Raw genomic sequence first — 23,869 nt, forward strand, 5'->3', positions numbered from 1 at the left:
AATAGGGGTACATGATCAAATGCTGTGGAGGTCACTCAGCTAAGGTAAACTTGTTGCCATGGGTCTGCCCTCATTCTACAGTGACATGACCGGCCCATCCCTCCCCATGTCTCTGCCCAGAAAAAGAAGCACTTGGCAAATTTGCAGTTGGCTTATGTGATTTCATCTTTTGTGTGTGTTGTGTGTGTGTGTCTGTTCTTTTTCCCTTCCTACAGAGTAAAAATCAGGTTCATCGTAGGGGTGAATACAATGTTTACAGCACATTCCAGAGCCATGAACCCGAGTTCGATTACCTGAAGAGTTTAGAAATAGAAGAAAAAATCAATAAAATAAGATGGCTCCCTCAGCAGAACGCAGCCTACTTCCTTCTGTCTACTAATGGTATGTGGAGGTGACTTTGCTTGTTTGGTATTTGCAGAGATGCAGTCAGCAAACCACATATTTCAATCTTTCCTGGGCTCAGTTTTTCTTTTTACCTTTTAAGCTATTTGAACAACTTAGAAACAATATTTGCAAGGTGCCTACCAGAGTGCCTGGCATAGAGTAAGCCCTCAGTACATAGCAGGTATTCTTTTTAAAAACAACAAATTTATAACCAAATTAGGTGAGACCCATGATCTCCAGCTTTTGGTTAGTAGAGATTAGTTTTAGGTCTGTTTAGAATCTGACTTCCTTTCTTAAGATTCACTAAGTGTTTTTCTGGGAACACATTTCAGAAAACTCAACATGCCATCCCTATGCGTTTGGCATACTGATTAGAAATTATTAATCCCTGAATATATGTGGGGTTTATAAAGGAGATGTTTGTGTCTTCTTACACCATCAAATTCTTGGTCAAGAAGAAGAGGGGTGGACCCTTTCAAAGTATAGACCAAGAAGTGGCTTCTTTCTCTTTCTTCCCCCATTCTTTTCTTATATCATTTATTATTTTAGGGGGAGTTGATATCAGTAGGTCAGAGAGAAAGGACGTGGGGGTTGAATAGAGAGACAAATTTCATGTGAATTTGGTAAACCTTTATACAGTGAAATTACCCGCCCTAAAGGCTCATAATACCCTTCTGAAAGAAGCCATCCACTCTCAGAACAATTCAGAATAAAATCATATGGTAAAGGGAACTAATTGAATAGCATAAAAATTAAGAGGATTAGTGTATAAAAATTGAAAACCCCCTACCAAGCAAATAAGCTGGGAAGTGATTCATTTCATCTGTGTGAGTCTGTCTACAAGGGCTATACGTGTAAATGTAAATCAGGAAGCAAGGGGTTTGCTTTTTGTCTATCCCCAACACTTACAGGGTAATGCTCATAGGTATATAATATGATCAAACATATATTAACATTTATAAAGACTGAAAGGAAACACACAGAAAGCTTTATCATGATTAATTTTGGATTGTGCATTTTGAGTGTCTTGTAAATTTGTTCCTTGTATCCTTTTAACACATGTGAACCAAAAATCCTTTGGTTATGAACCCAGTGTAGAAATTTAAAACATGGCACTTCTGAAACAGCCACTGTAGGCTTATTCAAGGATAGCTTATCTCAGATTCTAAGTCATTTAATTTTTTCTCAGAACTGTATGTATTGTTGGGTTTACTTTTTTCAACCCTGATTTCTTGAAAGTCAGACCACATGAATACTTTTTCCTCTTCCTCTTCTTTCTACTCCTCCTTCTCCTTCTTCTCCTCCTTGTTTTGTTTTGCTGTTGAAATTTTACTCAAAGGCTCTGCATACCCAACACTTGAGAATAAAAGAGACTTCTGATGATTTTGACTTAATTATTTCAGGCAGAGGAAAAGTGTCTGATTATCTTCTATGGCTAGCTTACTTGATATTATGAAACTGACCCTATTGATTATTACTATAAAATTCAAAGACTTATTAACTGCTTTGTGGGGGGGATGGGAAGGAAATCGTTGATATGCAATGAAGATTAATTATATAGCATAATGTTCTGTTAATTGAGTTTTTAAATAGTTTTTTGATTAACAAGGATATTATCTTCCCATTTGGGATGCTATTTCATATGCCAACAGCATCTCAAAATGATTCTTAGAAGAAAAATTCCCATGTTCTTTCACAATTTTCTTTTTTATACTAATATTGAGGTTGAGAATTCCCCTCAAGCCAAATAGGTTAACATGCAAAAATTAATGAAAGACAATTGGAATTACTGTACAAAAGAGAAAATGAAGATAGATGATAAGATTGTGTTTAAAAGCTGCCACAAGTAATGATAAACTACTCAGAGAGCCAGCCAGAAAAAAGAAAAATCATTACTCACAGTAACAGCCACATGTTCCTTCGACTTTTTTTTATCCACAAAGCTTCGAGATACTGAGTCAAGAAAAATTGTGCGATAATAAAGTCGAAAATGACTCCAGGCAACCCAGCCATAGGGAATTGGATTGAATTCAGCATCAATTATCTTTTTAAAAAAATTGTACTTATCTCATTATAGTTGGGTACAGTTTTACATTCTACAAGCATATTTTGTCAACTTTACCATTTTTAATGAAAAGTAAAACCAACGCTCAATTTTCATTCTAGACTTTGAAAATATTTACCTGGTGAAAACACCTTGCTTTCGCTAGCTTTCTACTTCTGTTTTAATACTTATGATGAGAGGGAAAGGTATAATTGATTTGTTTTTGCATGCTATGAAAGAAGTATGTGCTCATTGTAAAAAAAGAAAAATTTTTTAGAAAATACTGAGAAGCAAAATGAAGATACTAAAGTGTTTACACCAAGAGAGAACTGCTCTTAATGTCTTTTGATGATAAAAAGCAGAGATGTGGATAAATGGATAAATCTTTTTGCTTCTTAATGAAAATGTGATTATTCTATAAGCTGTTCTGAAACAAGATTTTTTTCCTTAATAATATAGCACTTAACCACAGAAATATCTTCCTAGTTGTTAAATGTTCTTCTAAAATACCACTGCATTTTCAACGACTGCATGGCATTTCCTTGTATCATTTTTCTAATTTACTGATAAATCTCCCAATAGTAGAACTTTAATTGTTAACAAATTCTTACTATTATAAATTATATTTTTATAGGAATATATGTTAATATGGGTAGATATGGTTAGGAAAAGGCATATTTTAAACTATGCATAGCGGGGCGCCTGGGTGGCGCAGTCGGTTAAGCGTCCGACTTCAGCCAGGTCACGATCTCATGGTCCGTGAGTTCGAGCCCCGCGTCGGGCTCTGGGCTGATGGCTCAGAGCCTGGAGCCTGTCTCCGATTCTGTGTCTCCCTCTCTCTCTGCCCCTCGCCCGTTCATGCTCTGTCTCTCTCTGACCCAAAAATAAATAAACGTTGAAAAAAAAATTTTTTTTTAAATAATAAAAAAAAATAAACTATGCATAGCATGTTACATATATGAAAAGGTTGTATAATTACACATCAAATGTAACAAAAGGATGTGCACAAAATTTCCCTAATAGTTATCTTTGTCTAGTGGAATTGAGGGAGATTTTATTTTATTTTTTTACTTTCCAGCTTATTTTCATTTTTTGCAATTATATTTACCACATGTATAATGAAAGAAGGATAAAATGAGAGAATACAAAACCAGTACATGCAGTCTTACAATAGGTTCGTTCCCATCCCCCAAAAATGCACAGAAAAAAATACTGCAAATATCTGTGCAAAACAGATATTGTCCCTGACTGGGGGAGGTATAGTTGATTCTTGCTTTTTGTGTTTTACCTATGATTTCTCCGTGTAGCAATGTGTCATTCGTAATAAGAAAAATAGAAGAATTGCCTTGCAAACGGGACGGGATATACTCCAAAGCCAAGCAGTAGAAAGTATTTGGTGTTAAAAGTCACTGGTCTGTGTTGTTCTGAGTCACAGCTGACCAGTCACTAATCAAGTGACTGTATAAATATGGCCTCTGTTTCAGTTTCTGACCCTAACATGCAGTGCAGTATTATAGCAGGATATCCAGAGAAGGGAGGCCCAGAGGAATGTTGGCATACAGATAGGACGATCTGAATTCAACTCAGTATCTAGGAAAGGCTTCCTTGCCTTCCGTCCCAGTACAAGCCAGAGGGGGCACACAGTTCAGAGCACACCAATCTTACACTTGGCCGCCATGCCACGTGTGCCAGTAGACGTGACCAGCCTGAGTCCTCCCCAGAGAACAGGAGACAGGGGCACTTACCTGTTAAAGTAGCCAAATTGTTGCTGAAAGCCTACCTCAGATGGGATGCATGTCAAACCTCTGCGGACGAGGCATTTGGTGGGGAGACATGGGGAGGTGAGATGAGGGGGCAAAGGAGAAAGGGAACCCTGGGACAGGCTGGGTGAGGTGTGGCTCTTCTTCCAACAGTATTATGGAAGAAACAGGGTGTGCTGACATCATCACGGGATGAAGCTAATGCTGTCAGAGCAACAGGTTGTCGTCAAAGAACAGTTGGCCACTTTGCAAATTCGAGTAACAGCTGCTATTTGTCAACCATTATTAGACACCCCAACCCTACGTTAAACACTGGGTTTCATTCAGTCCTTCAAAGAGCCCCATGAGGAAGACACTGTTTCTCCAAATCACAATTTAAGAAACTAAGGCATAGAGAAGTTAAGTGTCTTTATTTGTAAGGTTGAAATATTTGAGACATACTTATACTAAAAAGTCGTTTGCTCTTCATCTGAAGTTCAGATTTAATTAGGCATTCTGTACTCTTTTTCCTGAAAAAACTATTGCGCCCATTTGTTTCTCACTGAAGAGATACTGGGCACCTACTACGCAGGAATCCTGGCCCTTGGCCATGCGGCTGGCTGGAGTTGGGGTGAGGCCCAAGCTTGTCTAGTTGCAAAGCCAACCCTGTGCAGGCAGAGGAAGATACAGAGAAGGCTTTTGAGTCCCTGCCCTGCACAAGAAAAGCTAGAGCAAGCACAAATAATGAATGCAGGACCTGTTCAGGAAAGCCTGCAAAGGGCACGTGACCCACACATACGGTCTGTTTGGCCCAAACACATCTTCTTAGGAAACAGATCGAAAGGCTGCAGATGGAGCTCACCATCTCCTGCCTTCCAAGCCCTCAGCCCCTCTCACTCATTCCCCTGGCCCACCTCACCCCTGTAGACATTGGAGATCTTGCCCTGTTTTATCAGTGGAGAATTACAGGTATCAGCAAGTACTGTAAAGTGCTGGAACAGAACACAGTTGCAAAAGGTCGTTTCCAGCTGGGGACTCCAAGCCTGGAGACTGCAATGGGAGAGGAGCATTTTGATGAATGATCCTACCATTTTCTATCTCTGAGTATTGCTAGCAAGATGCACTGTGTAGATATGGGGTTCATTCTTTCACCCAACTAATATTTGTTGAACATCTTCTGTGTCCCAGGCACTGTTACAGGTGCTGGATGTGTAGTGATGAAAAAGACAGAATCCCTGCCTCCAGGGATTTTATGTTCTAGTGAGGGAGGCATAACAAATATGTTGTCAGATAGCGAAACGTTCTAGGAGGAAACAGAAAGCAGGGAGAGCAGCATGAGAATGGTGGGGACATTTTGATGCAGGTTGATTCAGAAAGGCCCCTCTGAGCGTGGGACACAAATAGAGCCAAGTGAAGGAACAAGTCACGTGACGAGGAGGTAGAAGGCTTCCTGGCTAAAGGCACAGCTCGTGGGAAGCCTAAGGCTGGAGTGAGGATAATGTGAACAGGGAGCTATAAAGAAGCCATATGGCTGGAGCGCAGGGTGACTGGGGCTCACAGGGTAAGACCAGAAAGGATGAGGAACTCCAGGCGTGGCTCACGGAGGGCCTTTCAGGTCATGGTAAGAAAGTGCTTGGTGGGATGGGACTGAAATGGGAATATCTACCTCTCAGCGTTATTGTGAATATTAAATACATTTTCCATAGCAAATGCTGATAACATAGTTACATAGCTAATGCTGTATATGTAGCTGCTCTGATTCAGTGTTCAATAAATATTTTTACTGAATGAACCAAAATAACGGGTAAGCTCTAAATTTCATAGGCCATCGTCAGGAAAACCATTGGTCTCAGCACAGTGTATACTTTTGATTTGAAACATGAGCTCTGCCTTCCGATGATGTGAGATTTATGCTCAGAACCCTTGATATGAACCAGCTTCTGTAGCATTTCCTTCCATCCTTACCTCCACCTCTCCCTGCTCCCCAACCCCCGCCCCCCATCATCCACATAGAAGACTCCTTTTCAAGCTCATTTTCACTGTAATTTTGATTTGCTCTGGTTGCCCTCCACAGATAAAACTGTGAAGCTGTGGAAAGTCAGCGAGCGTGATAAGAGGCCAGAAGGTTACAACCTGAAAGATGAGGAGGGCCGGCTCCGGGATCCTGCCACCATCACAACCTTGCGGGTGAGCCCAGAGGCAGCTTTGGCCACTGCCTTTCACTTCTCTTGGCCACCAGGCTCAGGGGAAGGGTTCCTGGGTTCAGCCGCATGTGGGTTGCTGCTAGAGGTTGGTTGCAACTATAACATGTGAGGTAAGGAGGTTAAGTGGGAGCTCGACCTGTCTGAGTGTCTGGTGGCAGATGGGGGGGGGGGGGGCAAGACAGGGGCCAGGCTCTGATGACTACAGATTCATGCATTTCTTTTAACCCCCTAGGACTCGCCCACGTGGCCACTGCCATGAGTTACTATATGCTTAGCCTCTGTGTGCTCATGTTCTCTAAAATGTTTCTGTACTCAAGGCATAGGGGATGGGATGACCCATGTGGCAAGCTGGGGTTTCATGGTTCAGAACGTGAACTTCTGGATCTCATAGGCCTGGGTTTGAATTCTGCCACTCCGTAGAATCTCATGTAGTCACCTAACCCTTTTGAACTTGAGTCATGCAATTTGTGTTTAGTTTCTCTGTCTGTGAAACAGTGAACCTCATACTTACTAAACTTTAAACGGTGAACCTCATACTTCACTAAAAATGTGCCCTCCTTCCATGGCTGGTAGTCAGTATATGATCTCTGCTATCAGTCTGAGTAGCTCCCTTTCTGCCCTCCAGAAAGTCACAGTCTGGTAAGGAAAGGACTTGGAGGTCTCCTATAAAAATGCTTATGACAGTAAATAGAGTAAGTTAAATGCAGTTAGTGTCTGAGAGTTACAGTTTGATCAAAGGGTGAAGAAATTATATTTGGTTCTAGAGATCAGAAAAGGTCTCATAGGAAAGTGGTATTAAAAATTGATTTCTGGGGACACCTGAGTGGCCCAGGCAGTTAAGCATCTGACTCTTCATTTTGGCCCAGGTTATGATTGCACAGTTTGTGGTATTGAACCCCATGTCAGGCTCTGCGTTGACAGTGTGGAACCTGCTTGGGATTCTCTCTCTCTTCTCTGTCTCCCTTCCTCTGCTCATGCTTGCTCTCTCTTTCTCTCTTTCAAAATAAATAAATAAACCTAAAAACAATTTTTTTTTAAAAAATGGATGTCTCAAGGCACCTGGGTGGCTCAGTCGATTAAGCATCCAAATCTTGATTTCAGCTCAGGTCATCATTTCTCAATTTGTGGGATCCAGCCTCCTGTCAGGCTCTGTGCTATTAGCTTGGGATTCTCTCTCTTCCTCTCTCTCTGCCCATCCCCTGCTTTTGCACTCGCTGTCTCTCTCTCTCTCTCTCTCTCTCTCTCTCTCTCTCGCGCGCGCGCGCGCGCACGCGCACTCTTGTTTCAAAAATAAATAGGGGTGCCTTGGTGGCTCAGTTGGTTGAGCGTCTGATTTCGGCTTAGGTCATGATCTCACTGTTCATGAGTTCAAGCCCGGCATCAGGCTCTGGGCTGACAGCTCAGAGCCTGGAGCCTGCTTCAGATTCTGTGTCTCCCTCTCTCTCTGACCCTCCCCCGCTCATGCTGTCTCTCTGTCTCAAAAATAAATAAACATTACAAAAATTTTTTTTAATAAAAATTTTTAAGAAATGTATTTCTCAGAGCAAACTTTTAAGGGAAGGCTCTCTAAATACAAGGTAAAGTGGTTCAGGGCTTGGTGGTGAGTTTGGTTTTAGATGTGCATACTATGAATGGTACAGCATTCCCAGATCCACATCTTGAGACCAGCCCTAGCCCCAAGGAACTTTCAAACCTTTCAAATATGTGTTTTCAGATACCAGCTGCCCTACTAAAGACCAAAAACTGAGATCAGAGAGACAATGCAGTACATGTAGGGAAAAGAGGTTGTCACCATGGGTTGAGAAGCAGATATGGGAACTGAAGGATCAGCATGTGCCTGGTTACCTTGCTTGTTTATTTGTTCATTAATTCATTAATTCATTTGTTCCTCTCTTTATTCAGTGGGTACTTTTTGAGCACAGGCTCAGTGCTGGCCACAGTGCTAGGCTATCATGTGTTTACCCAGTATTTGTGGTTACCTAGTTTTTCTTTGAGCTTCTTCTGAGCAAACAAGCTTTGGCTTCTCAGCTTCGTCTCATCAACCTGCTTCCTCAGCCTGAAGAATGGCCATGCAAGTCCTCTGTATCAGAGTGGGCTGATGGTCCAAATTCTCAGAGGTTTTGCAGACCTGAGGGTTGAGTAGTGAAGATATGGACCTTGAGTCAGTCTGCCCTGGATTAGAAGTTTGGCTCTATTGCTTTCCAGCCAGGGACGTTGGTCATATGAACCAAACCCTTTATGCCTCCAAAGTCCCATGTGCATTACAAGGATTCACTGCCTCCCAGGAGTTTTGCAAGGATCCCATGCTCTATTGTGCATGATGAAATGTTAGCCGGTGCAATGTCACTCACACATAACACTCAATAATGTTAGTTCCCTGCTGGCCGTTTAATATTATCTTCATCATTATCATTATCATGGCTGTTTCTACTCCCTACTAACAGGAAAAAATGTATATTCTTGTCCTTTTCATATACTTTTTATACGGTGGTATTCATTCCACAAACTCTTCACTGATGTCTAATAAGTGGCAGACAGTCTGCTGCCTATCCAAAGGGAGTAAGACCATCTGTAGCCCCTTGGAACTTTGCAATCCTATAAGGAACACAGATGGCTTAGGTGCCAGTGGGGGGTTCACGACATGAACTTCTGCCCACATGTCACCTTGTCCTTGTTTTCTCTGTGAATGGACTTTCTCAGATGCCATCTGTAGTTCCCACAATGAATTCCTGTTGGCTGTGGCATCCTATGGGACTTCATACATCTGTGGTTAGCTACTCAGAGATGTTGTCCCCATGATGAAGAGAAGGCCTATGTGCATGTTTTCTTTAGAGCAGAGATTCTCCCTAAGGTGGGACAGTGATGTTACGAAGTAGATTTTGCACATACCAGACATGGAAGGAAGCCTTGAGGTGTGGCTGGAAGTTTGAAAACCCCAGTTCTGATTCTTGCTTTCTTCTTAACCAGCTGTGTGACCCTGGGCCAGTGAATCACATTTCTTCTCTCCATGCTAGTTTCTAAGCTGCCACACAGAGGACTGCATAGTCCATGCTTTTTATCCATGGTCCTAGTTACAAATTCAGATCCCTGGGCCCCAGCCCCAGTGATTCCCTTTAGCAAATTGAGTGATCTTGAGGAATGGACATCTTTAACACAAGCCCCTATAGTTAAGACAGTAGGTCTGTGGTCACTGGATTCTATCATCTTTTAAGGTTCCCCTGAGCTATCATTTTTTATGAGCCTCCGCTACTTTTCAATCATTTCTATAGTTATTGTACCAACCTGAGAGACACATTTGCTATAATATTGTAATTACCCATATTCAATTTCACCCCATCTACTTTCCTAGGCTTTCAAATATACTGTGTTTCGGTGTAATCATCCACCCTGCAGCATTCTTGGATGAAAACACTGAAAAGGCCAGCCTCCTTTCCTTTTTGATCCCAGTAGTAGAAGAAAAAAAAACCCAAGCAACTCTGAAGACCTGGGATTCAGAACAATGACTCCAAACAGAAACTGAGCTGACGTGATATTAATCAGCCTGTATTTTACTAACATGCTCCTCTCTCAAAATTTGCATTACCAGCATTTGTAGCTTTTCCCCCCTTCCCTGTCTAATGATTACCTCTCGCTCACTTTCATAGTTTCCAGTTCTATGTGGATCTTGAGAGTGAGAACGTTTAATAATACCCGACAGCTAATTAATCCTCATTGGGTAATGAACCTGATCTATTTCAGTGCTAGGAGGCTCAGCTTTTCAAAGCAAGAATGTGGCTATTTTTTTCCCCTTTTTTCATAGAAGATAGCTTTTTCAATCCAGTCACTCATTACCCAAAGAGACTATGAGAAGCACTTCTGTGAAAACCATATCTCCTGCTCAGTATCATAACATTGAAAGCAATAATCATAATGATAATTTAATAATAACACCTTATAGCTATAAAATGCCATTTATATCACAAAGTGGTTTTTTTTTTCACCTAATCCCTTGATTCATCTTCAGAACAGCCAGTGAGAAAGGATAAGTATTTGGCCGGTGAAAATGCTGGCATCTAGTATTTATTGAGCATTTATTATATCCCATACATCATACTGCACACTCTTTCTGCACTAGCTACCACATGACGTATGGTTCGCCATTAAATACTCATTGTACAGATGAAGCTCACAGAGGTTAAGTAATATGCCCAAGATCATGCAGGGCTAAGAATCAAATCTTGACGTACTTTGCTCTTGGACCTGAGCCCTTAAACCTGGTGCAGACTCAGAGAAGTGACTTGTCCATTGTCTGCCAACTGGTTATTCCAGAGCTGGGACTAAAAATCTTACACTTGGACACAGACATTTGAGGATTTGAAATGTTTTTTCTTAATTAGTGCCATTATTATTCTAGGATAGTGTCTGTCTGTCTCTCTCTCCCTTTCCACCCACTCCTCTTTCTTTCTTTCCCACACGTTCATACACAGTGAGTTTCCACATCTCTGACCTCAGCATGCAGAAGCAATGACCCTGAGGTCTTCTGCAGTTCTACTTAGCATGATTCTTCCTGCCCTTCTTTCCCAGCCTCCCAATACCCAGAGGTAAGAAACCCTCAGAGCCCCTTTCTAGGCAACAGAAACTCATAGTTCAAGTAACTTCATCAGCCTGAGATGGGAGCTGAGTGGTGAGAAATCACACTTAGCATATTTCTCCCTGCAGGATGAGCCTGGAGTTATTATTCACCTCATTATGGTTGGCTTCCAGTGTCCTGGAAACCTAGGCCAGATTGGAATTTGCTTTTTAACTAGTTATAAAAAGAGATTTCAGAAGGTGTGATCTACCAAGCTGTGACTTGCTGTAACCTCTCCCAAAAATAAAGGGGATGTAATGAATTCCCGTTTTTTAATGGATTTTATCTAAATATTCCTTACAGCTAATGTTAATAATAATAATAATAATAATAGCCATTTATTACATGCTTACTATATGCCAGGTGCTGCGTTTCACATCTCTGTACCAAGTAGTTCTAACAGTAACTCTGCCAGGGACATTCTGTTATTCTCTCTGGACCATCCAGAGCCTTCCTCCCTCAGAGAAGTTCCCCTAGAATACCAGAGGGAACATTGCACACTCACATCTTCCCATTCACTCTCGGTGGCTTTACCCTCCCCCTCTTTTGTTAGCTTGTATCCTTACCTGAGAAACCGTTTGTCCATTTTCTGCTGCCCCTCCACCTCCACTCAAATGTAGGCTCCAAGAGAAAGGAACCACGTTGTGTTTTCTCCCGCAGCTCCAACACCTAGAAGAGTGTGTGGCACATGGTCGGCCATGTATTTGTTAATTGAATGCATTACACAGAAGTGGAAACAGAGTCTTAGAGTAGACAAGGATTTCTCCCAAGATCTCATGGCTAGAAAATGCCAGGACTGGGATTCAAACCTAGTCTATCTGACTCCCAAGATTTCATAATGATTTCTTATAGCCTCTGTCTTCTAAGAAAATACTAATTCATGATTGTAGGGCAGGGCACTTGCATTATTTGTGTTTCTCAGAATTCTTGGGCAAAGCTTTCTTTTTTTTTTAACATTTATTTATTTTTGAGACAGAGAGAGACAGAGCATGAACGGGGGAGGGGCAGAGAGAGAGGGAGACATAGAATCAGAAGCAGGCTCCAGGCTCTGAGCCATCAGCCCAGAGCCGGACGCGGGGCTCAAACTCACGGACCGCGAGATCGTGACCTGAGCTGAAGTCGGATGCTTAACCGACTGAGCCACCCAGGCGCCCCAAAGGGGCAAAGCTTTCTTAATGTATGAGCTTGACTTTGGTAGGGAGGAAGGAACATGGGTGAGGGTCACAAAGGCTTTTCTGCCACAGGGTGGGCACACAATGGATGCACTGTTTTTTAGAAAGATTAAAGACAGAAAGATTAAATGACATCCTGTTTTATGCACATACCTTTTGCTGGTGACTACTTCTGTCTTCCTCTCAGCCTCAGGACACACACCTGTGACTTCCTAGGCTAATGTTTTTCCACATAGAATGATCCTGATGTTTGCAAATCTCATTAGTGGCTATTTGCATATCCCCCTACCCACAGTCTAAAACCATGGCCAGTCAGCAAGAGCGTTTGCTAGCTCTGAATTCTGAAAGGGTCTTCTCAGGGACTGTGGCTAACAGGTCATGGGGTTAGTAAGGCTGACTACACAGAATAGCTGTTTTCCCAGAAATGATTCTTTCTGTGAAACAACTAGTTTCACTACCTGATCTGTTTTCTAAAGAACTGATTAAATAGACCAGTGGTTTAAGTGTACTGATAGCCACTACATTTGTTCAGCCTCCCCTAGTGACAGACTCTGGGCTGAGCTGTGTAATATATGTTTTACAATTCTTTCTTCATCACAATTCTATGCCTTAAGCATCATGCCCATTTTACAGATGTGTAAACAGAGGCTCAAGGAGGTAAGTACTGGCTTAAAGCCCCACAGATAATTAGTGGCAAAGCCAAGAATGGAGTGCAGGTCTATCTGACCCCAGAGGTCTTACCAGTTACCATTACACAGGACTATTTATTACGTGGTCCATTATCCCGACAACAATAAGGGTGATAACATCTGACACGTAGAACTTTTAATGTATTTGTATCCTATTTACTGAGTGCCCACTGTGTGTCAAGCACCGTGCTAAGTACATACTACCAAGTAGATCTCACAAAGATGAGTGAAACACACTCCCTTTCCTCGAGAGAAAGGAGGGGACCAATGCAAGTGGGTGCAACATGGAATTAATTGAAGCAGTAGTTATTAAACTGCAGAGTGCTTCAAGGGCACCTGGTATGCTCTGTAGCACACAGTCCTTAGCTTTATCACTAGGGATTCTGGTTTAGGAAGTCTGAATGGTACCAACTGATGTCTTTGATGAGACCCCTCCTGGAAAACCCCCAGGTAGTTCTGATGCATGAGATGCCTGGGCCACCCTTTGAGAAACACTGGGTAGGATAAATGTCCTAAGAAGAGCACAGAAATGTGCCATGTTGGGGAAAGAACATTAGGGAAGAGGTGCAGGATTGGGATGGAGTTTCCAGGATGCATCTTGAAGGATAGATGTTCTTTCAAGCTGGGGATCTCATTTGATGCTCCCCAGGATCCTGGATGGCAAGAAGGACATGAATAGATACATTCCTCTTTCTACTGGTATGGATGTAATTCTCCCCATTATCAAAGGGGGAAACTGAGGCTCGAGAAGCAGACATTTTGTGCTTTGTGCAGACACAACCCCAGGTTTTCTTGCTGCTTCTGTGATGCCCACATGGTGATGCTCACTCCAGGAGGATGGGTGAGCCCAGGCCACTTTTAGGGCAAGTTACAGGATGAGTCGCAATCGGCCATCACTGCCCAGGTTTTAATTTTGGTTTTATGCTTTGATAGCCAAGGCCTCTTAGGACACAGATACAGCCTCCCCCTGCCCATTTTTAATTTTTCGAGACTTCATTTTGTGATTTATTGCTGCTCTGGGGACTTAATATCCAATCCTTTTACAGTTTCATCTCCCCTTTCCTTATATTTGTTGCAAATAACAATGAAGAGTTTAGCTACTGCAGTGAAAATCAATCAAGCCTGTTCCATATTCACAGGCCTGCAATGGCCCCCGGATGGCCCCCTGGATCAGATTAACTGTGTGAATGTGTCACTCTGGTGGGGGTCATTTCTCAGCCTTGCCTCCATCCCTCCCCCTCCTGCCTCCGCGGGTGGATATTGAGATTTCCCATTGATTGACTGCCCTGAAAGCGAATGCTGGCATGTGATGTGTGTACCTCAGCAGGACGCACATAGTCTGTGTTTATGAAAATAAATAATAATTTCTGTTATCATTATTGATTGCCATCATTATCTGATTGTATCTGTGTGTGTCATGGGGTTTCAGTTATGGGATCAGAAAGCACTCCACAGGAGCCTCAGGCACTACCCTCCTGACAAGCCTCTGTGTTTTCACACGTTTCGCCTCTTGGGGGTGAGGGTTGTGGATGTCCCTCTCCTGTTCTTTGGCTAATGTTTAGTGAGACAGTGTTAGTTGTGTGCAGTGTTAGGCAAAGGAACCAATTCCATTGGAATGGGAATAAGGGCAGCAAACATTGATTGAGCATTTGCTGTGTTCCAGGACATGCTGTGAGCATTTGCTGTATTGGCTGACTTAATCTTCGAGCTACACCTATCATGTAGCTACTGAAACAAACCTCATCTTAGAGATGTGGGACCTGAAGTCAGAGAGGTTAAGCAATGTGCCTGAGGCCACACAGTTGGTAGGTGGTAGTGTTTGGACTTGAATTCATGTTTTTACTATCCTTCCGCTTGCATTAAAGGAGAATATCTGGTATACTCATCTGACTCTTCATTGTAAAGCAAACTCTGAGTAAGCAGTAACTCTAGAGAACAACCTGTCAAGGAATCTGTAGAAGCTGCTGGTGCCTTGGGCACAGGTGAGTTTTCCATTTTGTTTTGGGAGAAGGTGGAGCAGGAAAGATACATGGAACTAGGTCACGGTTTACCAAACAGGGATGATCATCAGACTCTGGGAACGTCTTCAGTTATCCCCAGATCACTGACTCTGAACATGCAGGAGCAAAGCCAGGGGATCTTCTCCCCTCTCAGCTGTATCCCGGGCAGTCCCAAAGACCACCTGGGTTCGAGGGCCATTGGCATGATGACCTCAAAGGTCCGTTCCAAGGTCAAGGTTCTCTGGTTTCATTTTCTTTGTCTTCTTTGTCTTCTTCTCTCTTCCTCACCTGAAGGTTCTATACAGGATAATCTGAGGGTAATCTTTACTATCAAAACAAAGTTGGCACTACACTAAGTTTCCATAAAGTGATTTGTGATTTGATTTGGAGTAAGCTTCTGCACGTCAGTGAGGTTGTGTGTGAGTGGTTCTGCCCTTTAAAACTCAAGTTCTTGGGGGCACCGGGGTGACTCAGTCAGTTGAGCATCCAACTCTTGATTTCACCTCAGGTCATGATCTTGCTATTTGTGAATTCAAGCACTGTGGTGGGCGCCACATTGACAGTGCAGAGCCTGCTTGGGATTCCCTCTCTCCCTGTCTCTCTGCCCCTCCCCTACTCGCTCTCTCTGTCTCTCTCTCAAAATAAACTAAAAAAAAAATAATAATAATTGTAAAACTCAAGTTATTTTCCCATCCTACTCCTTGTGGAATTAGGGGGCAGCCTATCTGATGGCCAGGGTACTCTAAAACTTAACACTATTGAGACATTAATTAAACACATACTGTGTGCCAGACTTTCCACTGGGCACATTATAAACAGCATCTCATTACAGCCTGACAGCAGCCCTGTGGGGTGGCTGGTGCTGTTATTCCCATTTTACAGATAAGGAGATTTAATTCAGAGAGCTGAAGTGACTGGCCCACAGGCTATAGCTGCTAAGAGGCAGAGTCGCATTTTTAACCAGATTCACACTGACTCCAGAGTCTGATTTTAACACTATACTGCAGTGTCTGCAGGAAAGGGCTAGGGCTCTGACCACCTGTCAGCCATCATCTGTAAAATGGAAGTCACTATACATTCTTCCTATAAAGGTCATGCTAATAAAATAGAGTAACAGGCTGACAGTGTGTAGCTTGATGCCTTGTGAACAGTACATGGTCAGCATTATTACCTTTCTCCTCTCGCCTCCCTTCTTGTCTGTCACCTGGACACCAAGAGTTTCAGGAAAGTCTCATGAATATAATTGTAAATGTTCAAAGCAATGTTACAGCTGAGACCAGTAATCCATTGTGCTTTATTCTGAACGTGTGTTTATACTGACTCTCCAAAGCTGCCTCAGATTCAGAGTGTATTCACTGACAATAAATATCTTCTTTCATCTGAAAGCTACCTTTATTCTGCTGCATTTACAGTGTCATAATCAGATCCAACATAAGTGCAAATATAAGCAGACTCCTATACCTGATTTAAGATCCAGTTCTCTTTGTCTCTCTCTCCCACCCCCTTTGGAAGGCTACCATGGCTTCGGAATGTGGTAGGAACTAGTAAATGCCACTCCCCGTATGTATACTTAATGGCAATAGGAAGCTGAGAAGTCCACTAGCATGAGAAAAAGAAAAGAATCACATTAGTGAAGAAAATCGCAGTGTTCGATGGCCTCTGATAGAGTTTATCTTGAGATTGCCTGGTCATGAGGCAGGACAGTATTCTAGACTCTGAGCCATTCTCTTCCTGACTCTGGTCATTAGCTCATTTGAATTTCAGAGATGTGGTAAGGCTAGCCAGGCGAGGCAGGCTGATGGACTTTTTTAAGCTCTGCAAGCAAGGATCTCTCCACTGTGTCAAACCTAATTCATACTGATCCAGGTGGGTTTTTCTCAAAAGAGAAGTTATCAGTATTATTTTCCTGGTCTTTTCCTTTAAAGGGCTCTCTGTATGTTTTTACAGTAAATGGAAAATACCAGCACAACTGGATGATTCCAAGAGAAAAGTACCTCCATTTTCTGAATTATTCAGGTGGAGTTCTCTGAATTTTCAGTGTGATGGGAAAGACATTGTCCCTGGACCAGGTCCTGGCTCACTGTTGCTAGAAGGAGAGGTGTGAGTGCCAATCCCTAAAGTGACATGTGGGCGTGTGTGGGCGTGCAGTGCTTGTGGCACAATGCCAAGCAGGGCATTGCTCAAGAAACCTTAGAATGTCAGCAAAGCCTAGAACTGATTTGTAGTTGTTTTTTGGTTAGACTTACTTAACCAGAGATCAGAAATATATGCCTAGATCCCTTTTGCTACCAGCTTATGCAAAGAACTAATTTGAATTCACAAAAATTCTAGGGCATCTGCTCATGATGCATAAGATTTTTGTAGAAAATAATTAACACAAATGGGTTTGGAATCAAGTTCAATAGAAGATATAGTCCCTTTGATCCTAGTATGTTGTAAGCCAGGCTTTACCTGGTACATGAAGGTAAGCATTTTGCATTGCTGTCCTTACCTGAGAAAAAGATTTTAAATATTTCCCTAGAGGTTAATGTACAGAAAGATACTTTGGGGGTTGGGTACATAAGAAACTGGTTGGAGGAAAACCTAAGGGTACTTGCATGTTAAAAGAGATGGTTATAGGGGTGCCTGGGTGGCGCAGTCGGTTAAGCGTCCGACTTCAGCCAGGTCACGATCTCGCGGTCCGTGAGTTCGAGCCCCGCGTCGGGCTCTGGGCTGATGGCTCAGAGCCTGGAGCCTGTTTCCGATTCTGTGTCTCCCTCTCTCTCTGACCCTCCCCCATTCATGCTCTGTCTCTCTCTGTCCCAAAAATAAATAAACGTTGAAAAAAAAAATTAAAAAAAAAGAGATGGTTATAAACGGAAAAAAAATATGTATTTAATTCTTTGGTTTCCATAAAATAATTGAGCCACAAGAAAGGAATTTTCTACCTGAAAGGTGTTAATTTGTATTTACTTACTTAATTTGTTGTGATCAGATGATGAGTTGGGCTCATGTTCTTTACCAAAAAAATGTTAAAGGTAGTGATAAAAACCTATACACATTCATTCTCACAAATGTTTCTTGCTCAAGAATATATGGGGAAACTCTCACTTAAACACATTTAAACAGACATATTTCAGGATTTCTCGAGACCTTTAATATACGGATACATGCCGTCAAACTCTAGGAAAGATACATGAGGTATTTTCCACCCAGCTTCATTGACCATGAAAAGCCCTTTGCTCAGTTCATGGGATCCCTTTCTTTATGACATTCTCCTCAAAATGTGGTCTTTGGCCCAGTGGCAGTCTATAGATAAGGCACCAGAATATGAATCATCACATCACCAAGCCACTTTCTAGTTCAGCGGACACTTTAGTTTTCTATAGCCACACCTTATCAGTGAATGAAGCCATGCATTGATTCGATTCTGTCTTTAGCTTCTTATGTTATCACAGACGTAACAACAAACAGTTTGTGGATCTGTTATTTCAAATAGCACCTCTCTGGACCCCACTTTGGGAAATGCCCTCTGAAAGAATTGGGTCGAGCCAAGGAGAGGTTCACCTGGCAGCATTTTCATTAAGTTCTTACTGCCTTCCAGCCATAGAATGTGATGAGGAACGATTCTTAATAGAGGCTCCCTCTTGACTTTCAAGTTCATTAACATTAACTGAGCACTTACTAGTGCCCGATACAGCACCAGGCACTTTGCATGCTTCCCCTCGAATTTTCACCTTCACCCCATGAGCTTAAAACCGTTGTTGCCGTTTCAGATGAGGAAACTGCTCCATGTAGAGAAAGCAATTTGTGCACATTTGCTCACTAGCAAGTGGCAGAACCAGAGCGCACCCTGGTCCTCTGACACTAGACTCCCCCACTCTTAACCACCATAGTATCTGGCTTCCCAAAAGCAATGATTTTCAACTGTCTGACAATGGAGGTTTTATCCCATTGTCGTAAAGACCTCTTGAGGCAGAAATGCTGCATTAGCCAATCTAGAAAACATCGCTGTTCACACGTTTCCTTCTGTGTAGCTTAACATCTGTCAAATCTGCATGTATGAAAAGAAGGTTCCACATCTGCAGTCATAGATAGACGTGTGTGCCCTCACGGGGATGATGATCAGTGAGAAACTAGGTGGTTATGCACTTTTATGTCAAAGCATAATGGCACCCACTTCCTGTGTCTATGCTTGGTATTACAGTCAGTCCTGTGGTATATTTCAACTCTGCCTGAGCTCCTTCTCAGCATTTTTTATCTGCTCTGTGATTCCACTTCCTCTCATTATTTCAGGGGTTTAGGGTTCTGCAACTTTGAATTAAATAAGGGCATTGTCTGTTTAATGTTGAAACATCTAGACACAAGGGGTGCAAATTTAAATTATCCCATTTTGGTACCAAAAAGCAGATGTTTAGAAACATCTGAAAGCTTCACTTAAAAAAAATAAAATAAAATCATTTGCTCTCCAAATTCAAAGAGCATCTGAGAAAAGCATTCTGGGTGAGGTGGGCAGGGAGGGGGCAGGGAGTGGCAGAGGAACATAAGATTATCAACGAGTGTAGGACTAATAAGGTTAGATATTGAGTCAGAAGTGACAAAGCCATATTTGGTCACCACTGTTCTTTCCCACAGTAAACTCATCTCTGCACATGAACTCACAGTTGACTGTCACATCAGTCCTGATTAAATATGCCTTTGCCCTAGGTAATGGTCAAATCAACTAAGAACAGATGCCCCACCCAGGTCTCTTATTCATTTTCTCCATAATTCTTCAAGTACTTCTTGAGTCCCTGCTGGAAGCCAGGCACTACGTTGGGCCCTGGACTTGAAGCAGTGAACATGAATGCCCAGTTCCTGCCCTCAAGGATCTTACTGTCTCTTTTGGTTGGAAAGGGTGTGAATCAAATGCCCCCTAATGTGAAACTGACACCAGGTGGGGGCTGCAGAAGAGAGGTGGATGGTACACAGGAGAACAGACCAGAGAATTTGATCCATTTGGAGAGAGCAGAGAGTAAGGCCATGAGGTGGGAAGTTGCACAGGTGACCAGGAGATGGAATGAAGGCCAGAGTGCCTGAAAGTCTGAGCACAGGGAGATAGGTGGTACCAGCGAGGTGCAGGTGACAAGGCAGGCAGGTCATGGCCAGACCATTGGGCATCATAGACCTTACTAAGGAAGTTGCTCTTGACTCCCAAGAGTGGTGCAAGCCCTTTCTTCTCTGCAGTGGTCATTTTTGGAAACAGCCCTTCTTTGCTCACATAGCTAAAGGTTCTGCACCCAAGACAGGGTGTACATCATGGTAGAAAAGCTGTCGGCACAAACCAGGAAGTTCCTGGAAGATAGGAAGCGTTTAAGTTGAAGAAGCAAATGGCATCTTGTCAGTGTGGCCATGTTGCCCTCCAGCCCTTTGACTGCCACTGTTTTGATACATGTCAGGGCATGGCCTCCACGGACCTTCTCCAATATGAAGGCATCCTCCCTCCAAGGTGAATCCTCTTGTGAGTGATTGAATTGTTTGGAGGGTCATAGAACCTGACAGCTCCCTATTACACAAAGGAAAAGATAAGCTTCCGATTAGTCCTGAGGCTGGAGGAAGCCAAGACAGAGTGTACCTGTCAGAACTGCTTACAACATATAAATCATTACCTCAATTTTCCATGCAAGAGTTGGGCCAGAGAGAAAAAAGTGACCGAGGTTGGTTAGCAGTGCAGAACCATTTAAAAAGCTCTCGTCTGCCTCCAAAGCAGGATTTGCTCTGCTATCCATGCAGAGAGAATGGAGCCCCGTGCCCAGAGGAATGACAGAGACAAATGCCCACCGGCTCCAGGAAGGGGCAGTTTGCTTCTCTGGCATTTACCGAGGGCTCTTATCACTCATCTAACAAGATCAGCCTCCACAGCTTTCCCAGACGCCAAAGGAGAGCATGTTTGGTCTTGTGTTTGTTCTTTGTGTGGTCCTCAGTTTCCCTCGATTTCCCATGTGTGGCCCTCGATTTACCTCGATTTCTCTAATCGCCATAGTAATCATGGTTATTGTCATCATTTTCCTTCTCCCATTCACTGGCCAGAACTCTCCAAGATAGTCAAGGATCAACCATGGCTACCCTGCTGCCCCCATAGTCCAGGATATCAAAGTCTATCTAGGGACAGAAAACAACATAAAACTGAAAAAAATGATTGAAAGACAGCAAGTCTGAAGATCCTCAATAAAAATGTAAAAGCTTAAATTGATTGGACATTAGCCAAATATCCATTTCCTTTTATGTTCCCTGAATTACCAAGTAGCTAGCAAAATGTGAGGGCCTGGAACACTCCATTTGGAGAAGCCCTGAGTAACCCAAAGCCCTGAGTAAACCCAAACTACTAACTTGTACAGCACATCTACAGAAATGCTGCCTTCTGCTTCTTCTGGGTATACAAAACTGGGGTGGAAACTCATTCATTCCAGGATGGACCCAGTCCCCAGGGCTTTTGCGAGGGACTTTGGTCAGTGGCACCTGCATTAGAAGGGCCACTGTGTGTTTGTCAAGCTCACATATTCCTCTTGCCAGTGGGACTGTTCTTTTTTTCCATCTTCATGTATTTTAAAAAGAAGCATATCTTCAGAATCACAACACAGCCCAAAATGTGTTGGCTGCCAGTTTAAATTCCCCAGGACTTCGAAATGCAGTTTATTTTCTGTGGACAAACCCAAAATATGAGTCAAGACAGTACACAGAGGGATGTGGGAGCTGAAGGAACAAGTCACATGGATACTTTAAAATAAAACAGAATAATTGCTTGTTTGTTCAGAATGTGTGAGCAAAATGTTCTTATTGCCAGAAGAAATGTGAGGCTGACTTATTTCTACTTACCCTCTGGTAAGGGAGGGAGGCCCACGGTTGGAACTGTTCTGGGAGAGAGTCTCATATAGCGGTATAAAAGTCTAGTATAGCAGTCTTTAGAGTAATAGCTCTGGATTCAAATCCCAGCTCTGTCATTGTAAGGCTTTGGGCCTTTTATTAAGCTCTGAAAGTATTGATTTTATCATCGATAACATACCTACATCATAGTACTTCTTATCAGAAAACAATACTGGCATAGGATCTGGCTTTTAGCATTAACCATTTGATAATAGGTAGCTGGCTCCAGTTTGAAAATGAGGAATCCTCACAACAGAGAGATAATGGGTAGACCCCAGTTGTTGCTTTTGGATGGAAGCATACAGTTTTTTTTTTTAATATTTATTTATTTTTGAGAGAGAGAGACAGAGCATGAGCGGGGGAGAGGCAGAGAAAGAGGGAGACACGAAATCCTAAGCAGGCTGCAGGCTCTGAGCTGTCAGCACAGAGCCCAACACGGGGCTCAAACCCACGAACCGCAAGATCTTGACCTGAGCCAAAGTCAGACGCTCAACCAACTGAGCCACCCAGATGCCCCTGTAAGCATACAGTTCTGAGGACAGGTAGGAAGGGAGAGACTTCTAACTTGATCAAATGACCAGAGTTCATCTGCCTAACCACATCAACCTCAATACTAAGGCTCATCAGTGAATGGTCCTATCACTGGCCTAAAGGATATACCCATTAAAGATTCATAAATATATACATACATGACAGACTCTGAGAAGGAAAAAAAATAAAAACCTGTAAGTGAAGATAAGGAGATAATGGAGAATAACTCAGTTTGAGTCTCTGTGGATAAAGTCGAGGTGTGTTCCCGTGCTGTAATACCCTTTTCTGAAAGACCAGTGAACTTTTAAGTTGTCACGGGGCTGAGAAAAGTGATGTGCTTAGCAGTAAGCACTTCTTTGTAGACAAGAAGCTGCAGCCATCTGCTGTGAGTGGCTTCTGGGATAATAGCACAATAATAGTTCCCCGCAAGGTTGCTAAAAGTTGGCTCAGGGCTCTGGTGGCAAATCTTCTTTTAGATTCTCTGCCTCACCCTCCAACCATCAGTCACCAAAAGTGCAGAATTGTCTCCCTAGGTCAAAGGATCCACTGTCAGATGTTAGACCTTCTCTCTTTATTTTCTATTAGCAATGAAGAAAAACCTTCCATGCATGTCACGTTTCCTTAAAAAACAGCCAAAAAAAGTTCTTTTGCTATTTTCTCCTTTGTCTTCACCACCGAGAAGGGAACACAAGCTCATTATTAATCTGTTTCACATTCACAAATTCAAATTCAACATTAGACATTAAAATTGACCTAGCAGAAATTTTCCCCTTAATTGGACTGCTTTTCTATAGAAACCACACTGCCAGCATCTGTGGTAAGATATGTTCTGGAAAAACAATGTGCCAGGCCAAATGATCAGGTGGAATTAGATTGCTCTCTCTTTCTGTTTGCTAACAACGCTATGCCTTTGCATAATTCTTACTGATTATCAGAAGGGAAAAAGCTATAACTCAGGAAGAGATGAGCTTTATTGGCACTGGTCCCTTCTAGGGAGGGGAAAAAATATATATGAGCAGAAGCATTTGCAAGGGCCTTATATGTTGAGAGATTGAAATTCCAAACAGTCTGTAAACTTAGCTTGCCTAAATCTGCACCTTGAAAAATGAAAATGCTTCCCTATATTTGGTATCATAACTCAAGAGCTGGGTTATCTCCTTTTCTATAATTAAAGACAAAAAAAATATATACCTATAAATATATCTAGAAAAGAATGTCAATTTAAACCAGACAGTTCTCATGAAGGAAAATAAATAGTTGGGGAGAGTCTTGAGTCAGACCCCTTCAAAGACTTGGAAATTAACAAGAGAGCCTTAAGTGAACACTCCAACCTGGACAGACAGCAGCAGGTTCCCCTTGTAAAGGAAGAGAGGTCTGTCTGCCACCTTTATTTGTTTACATGCTGAACTTCACTGTGGTTCCATTTTCCTAATAGTCCTTATGCACCTCCGTTTCTGCAAGTAGTTTCCCCTGTCGAGATAGATCACATAACTTTCATCTGTAACATTTGGACAAATTCTGCTTAGCCTTCCTGTGTCTTTTTTTTGTAAGGTGTTTTGTTTTGGTTGTCTTTTGTTTTTTGTTTGTTGTTGTTGTGTTTTTTTTTTTTTTTTTT

General features: G+C 42.4%; 1 protein-coding gene across 11 annotated transcripts in view; it reads left to right on the forward strand.

Moving 5' to 3' along the window:
• The window catches only part of PPP2R2B (protein phosphatase 2 regulatory subunit Bbeta), a 515,907-nt gene that overhangs the window by 408,893 nt on the left and 83,145 nt on the right, over window positions 1-23,869 (forward strand). For 10 of the 11 annotated variants that reach the window (XM_040453565.1, XM_040453529.1, XM_040453570.1 and 7 more), the window contains 2 exons: window positions 216-381; window positions 6,242-6,354. In XM_040453565.1, coding sequence (XP_040309499.1) covers window positions 216-381; window positions 6,242-6,354 — 279 coding nt within the window. The remainder of the gene's footprint in view (window positions 1-215; window positions 382-6,241; window positions 6,355-23,869) is intronic. The other variant, XM_040453555.1, reaches the window with a different exon arrangement.

The sequence above is a fragment of the Herpailurus yagouaroundi genome, unplaced genomic scaffold (assembly GCF_014898765.1).
Source record: "Herpailurus yagouaroundi ecotype Mexico unplaced genomic scaffold, PumYag 29, whole genome shotgun sequence".
Taxonomy (NCBI): domain Eukaryota; kingdom Metazoa; phylum Chordata; class Mammalia; order Carnivora; family Felidae; genus Herpailurus; species Herpailurus yagouaroundi.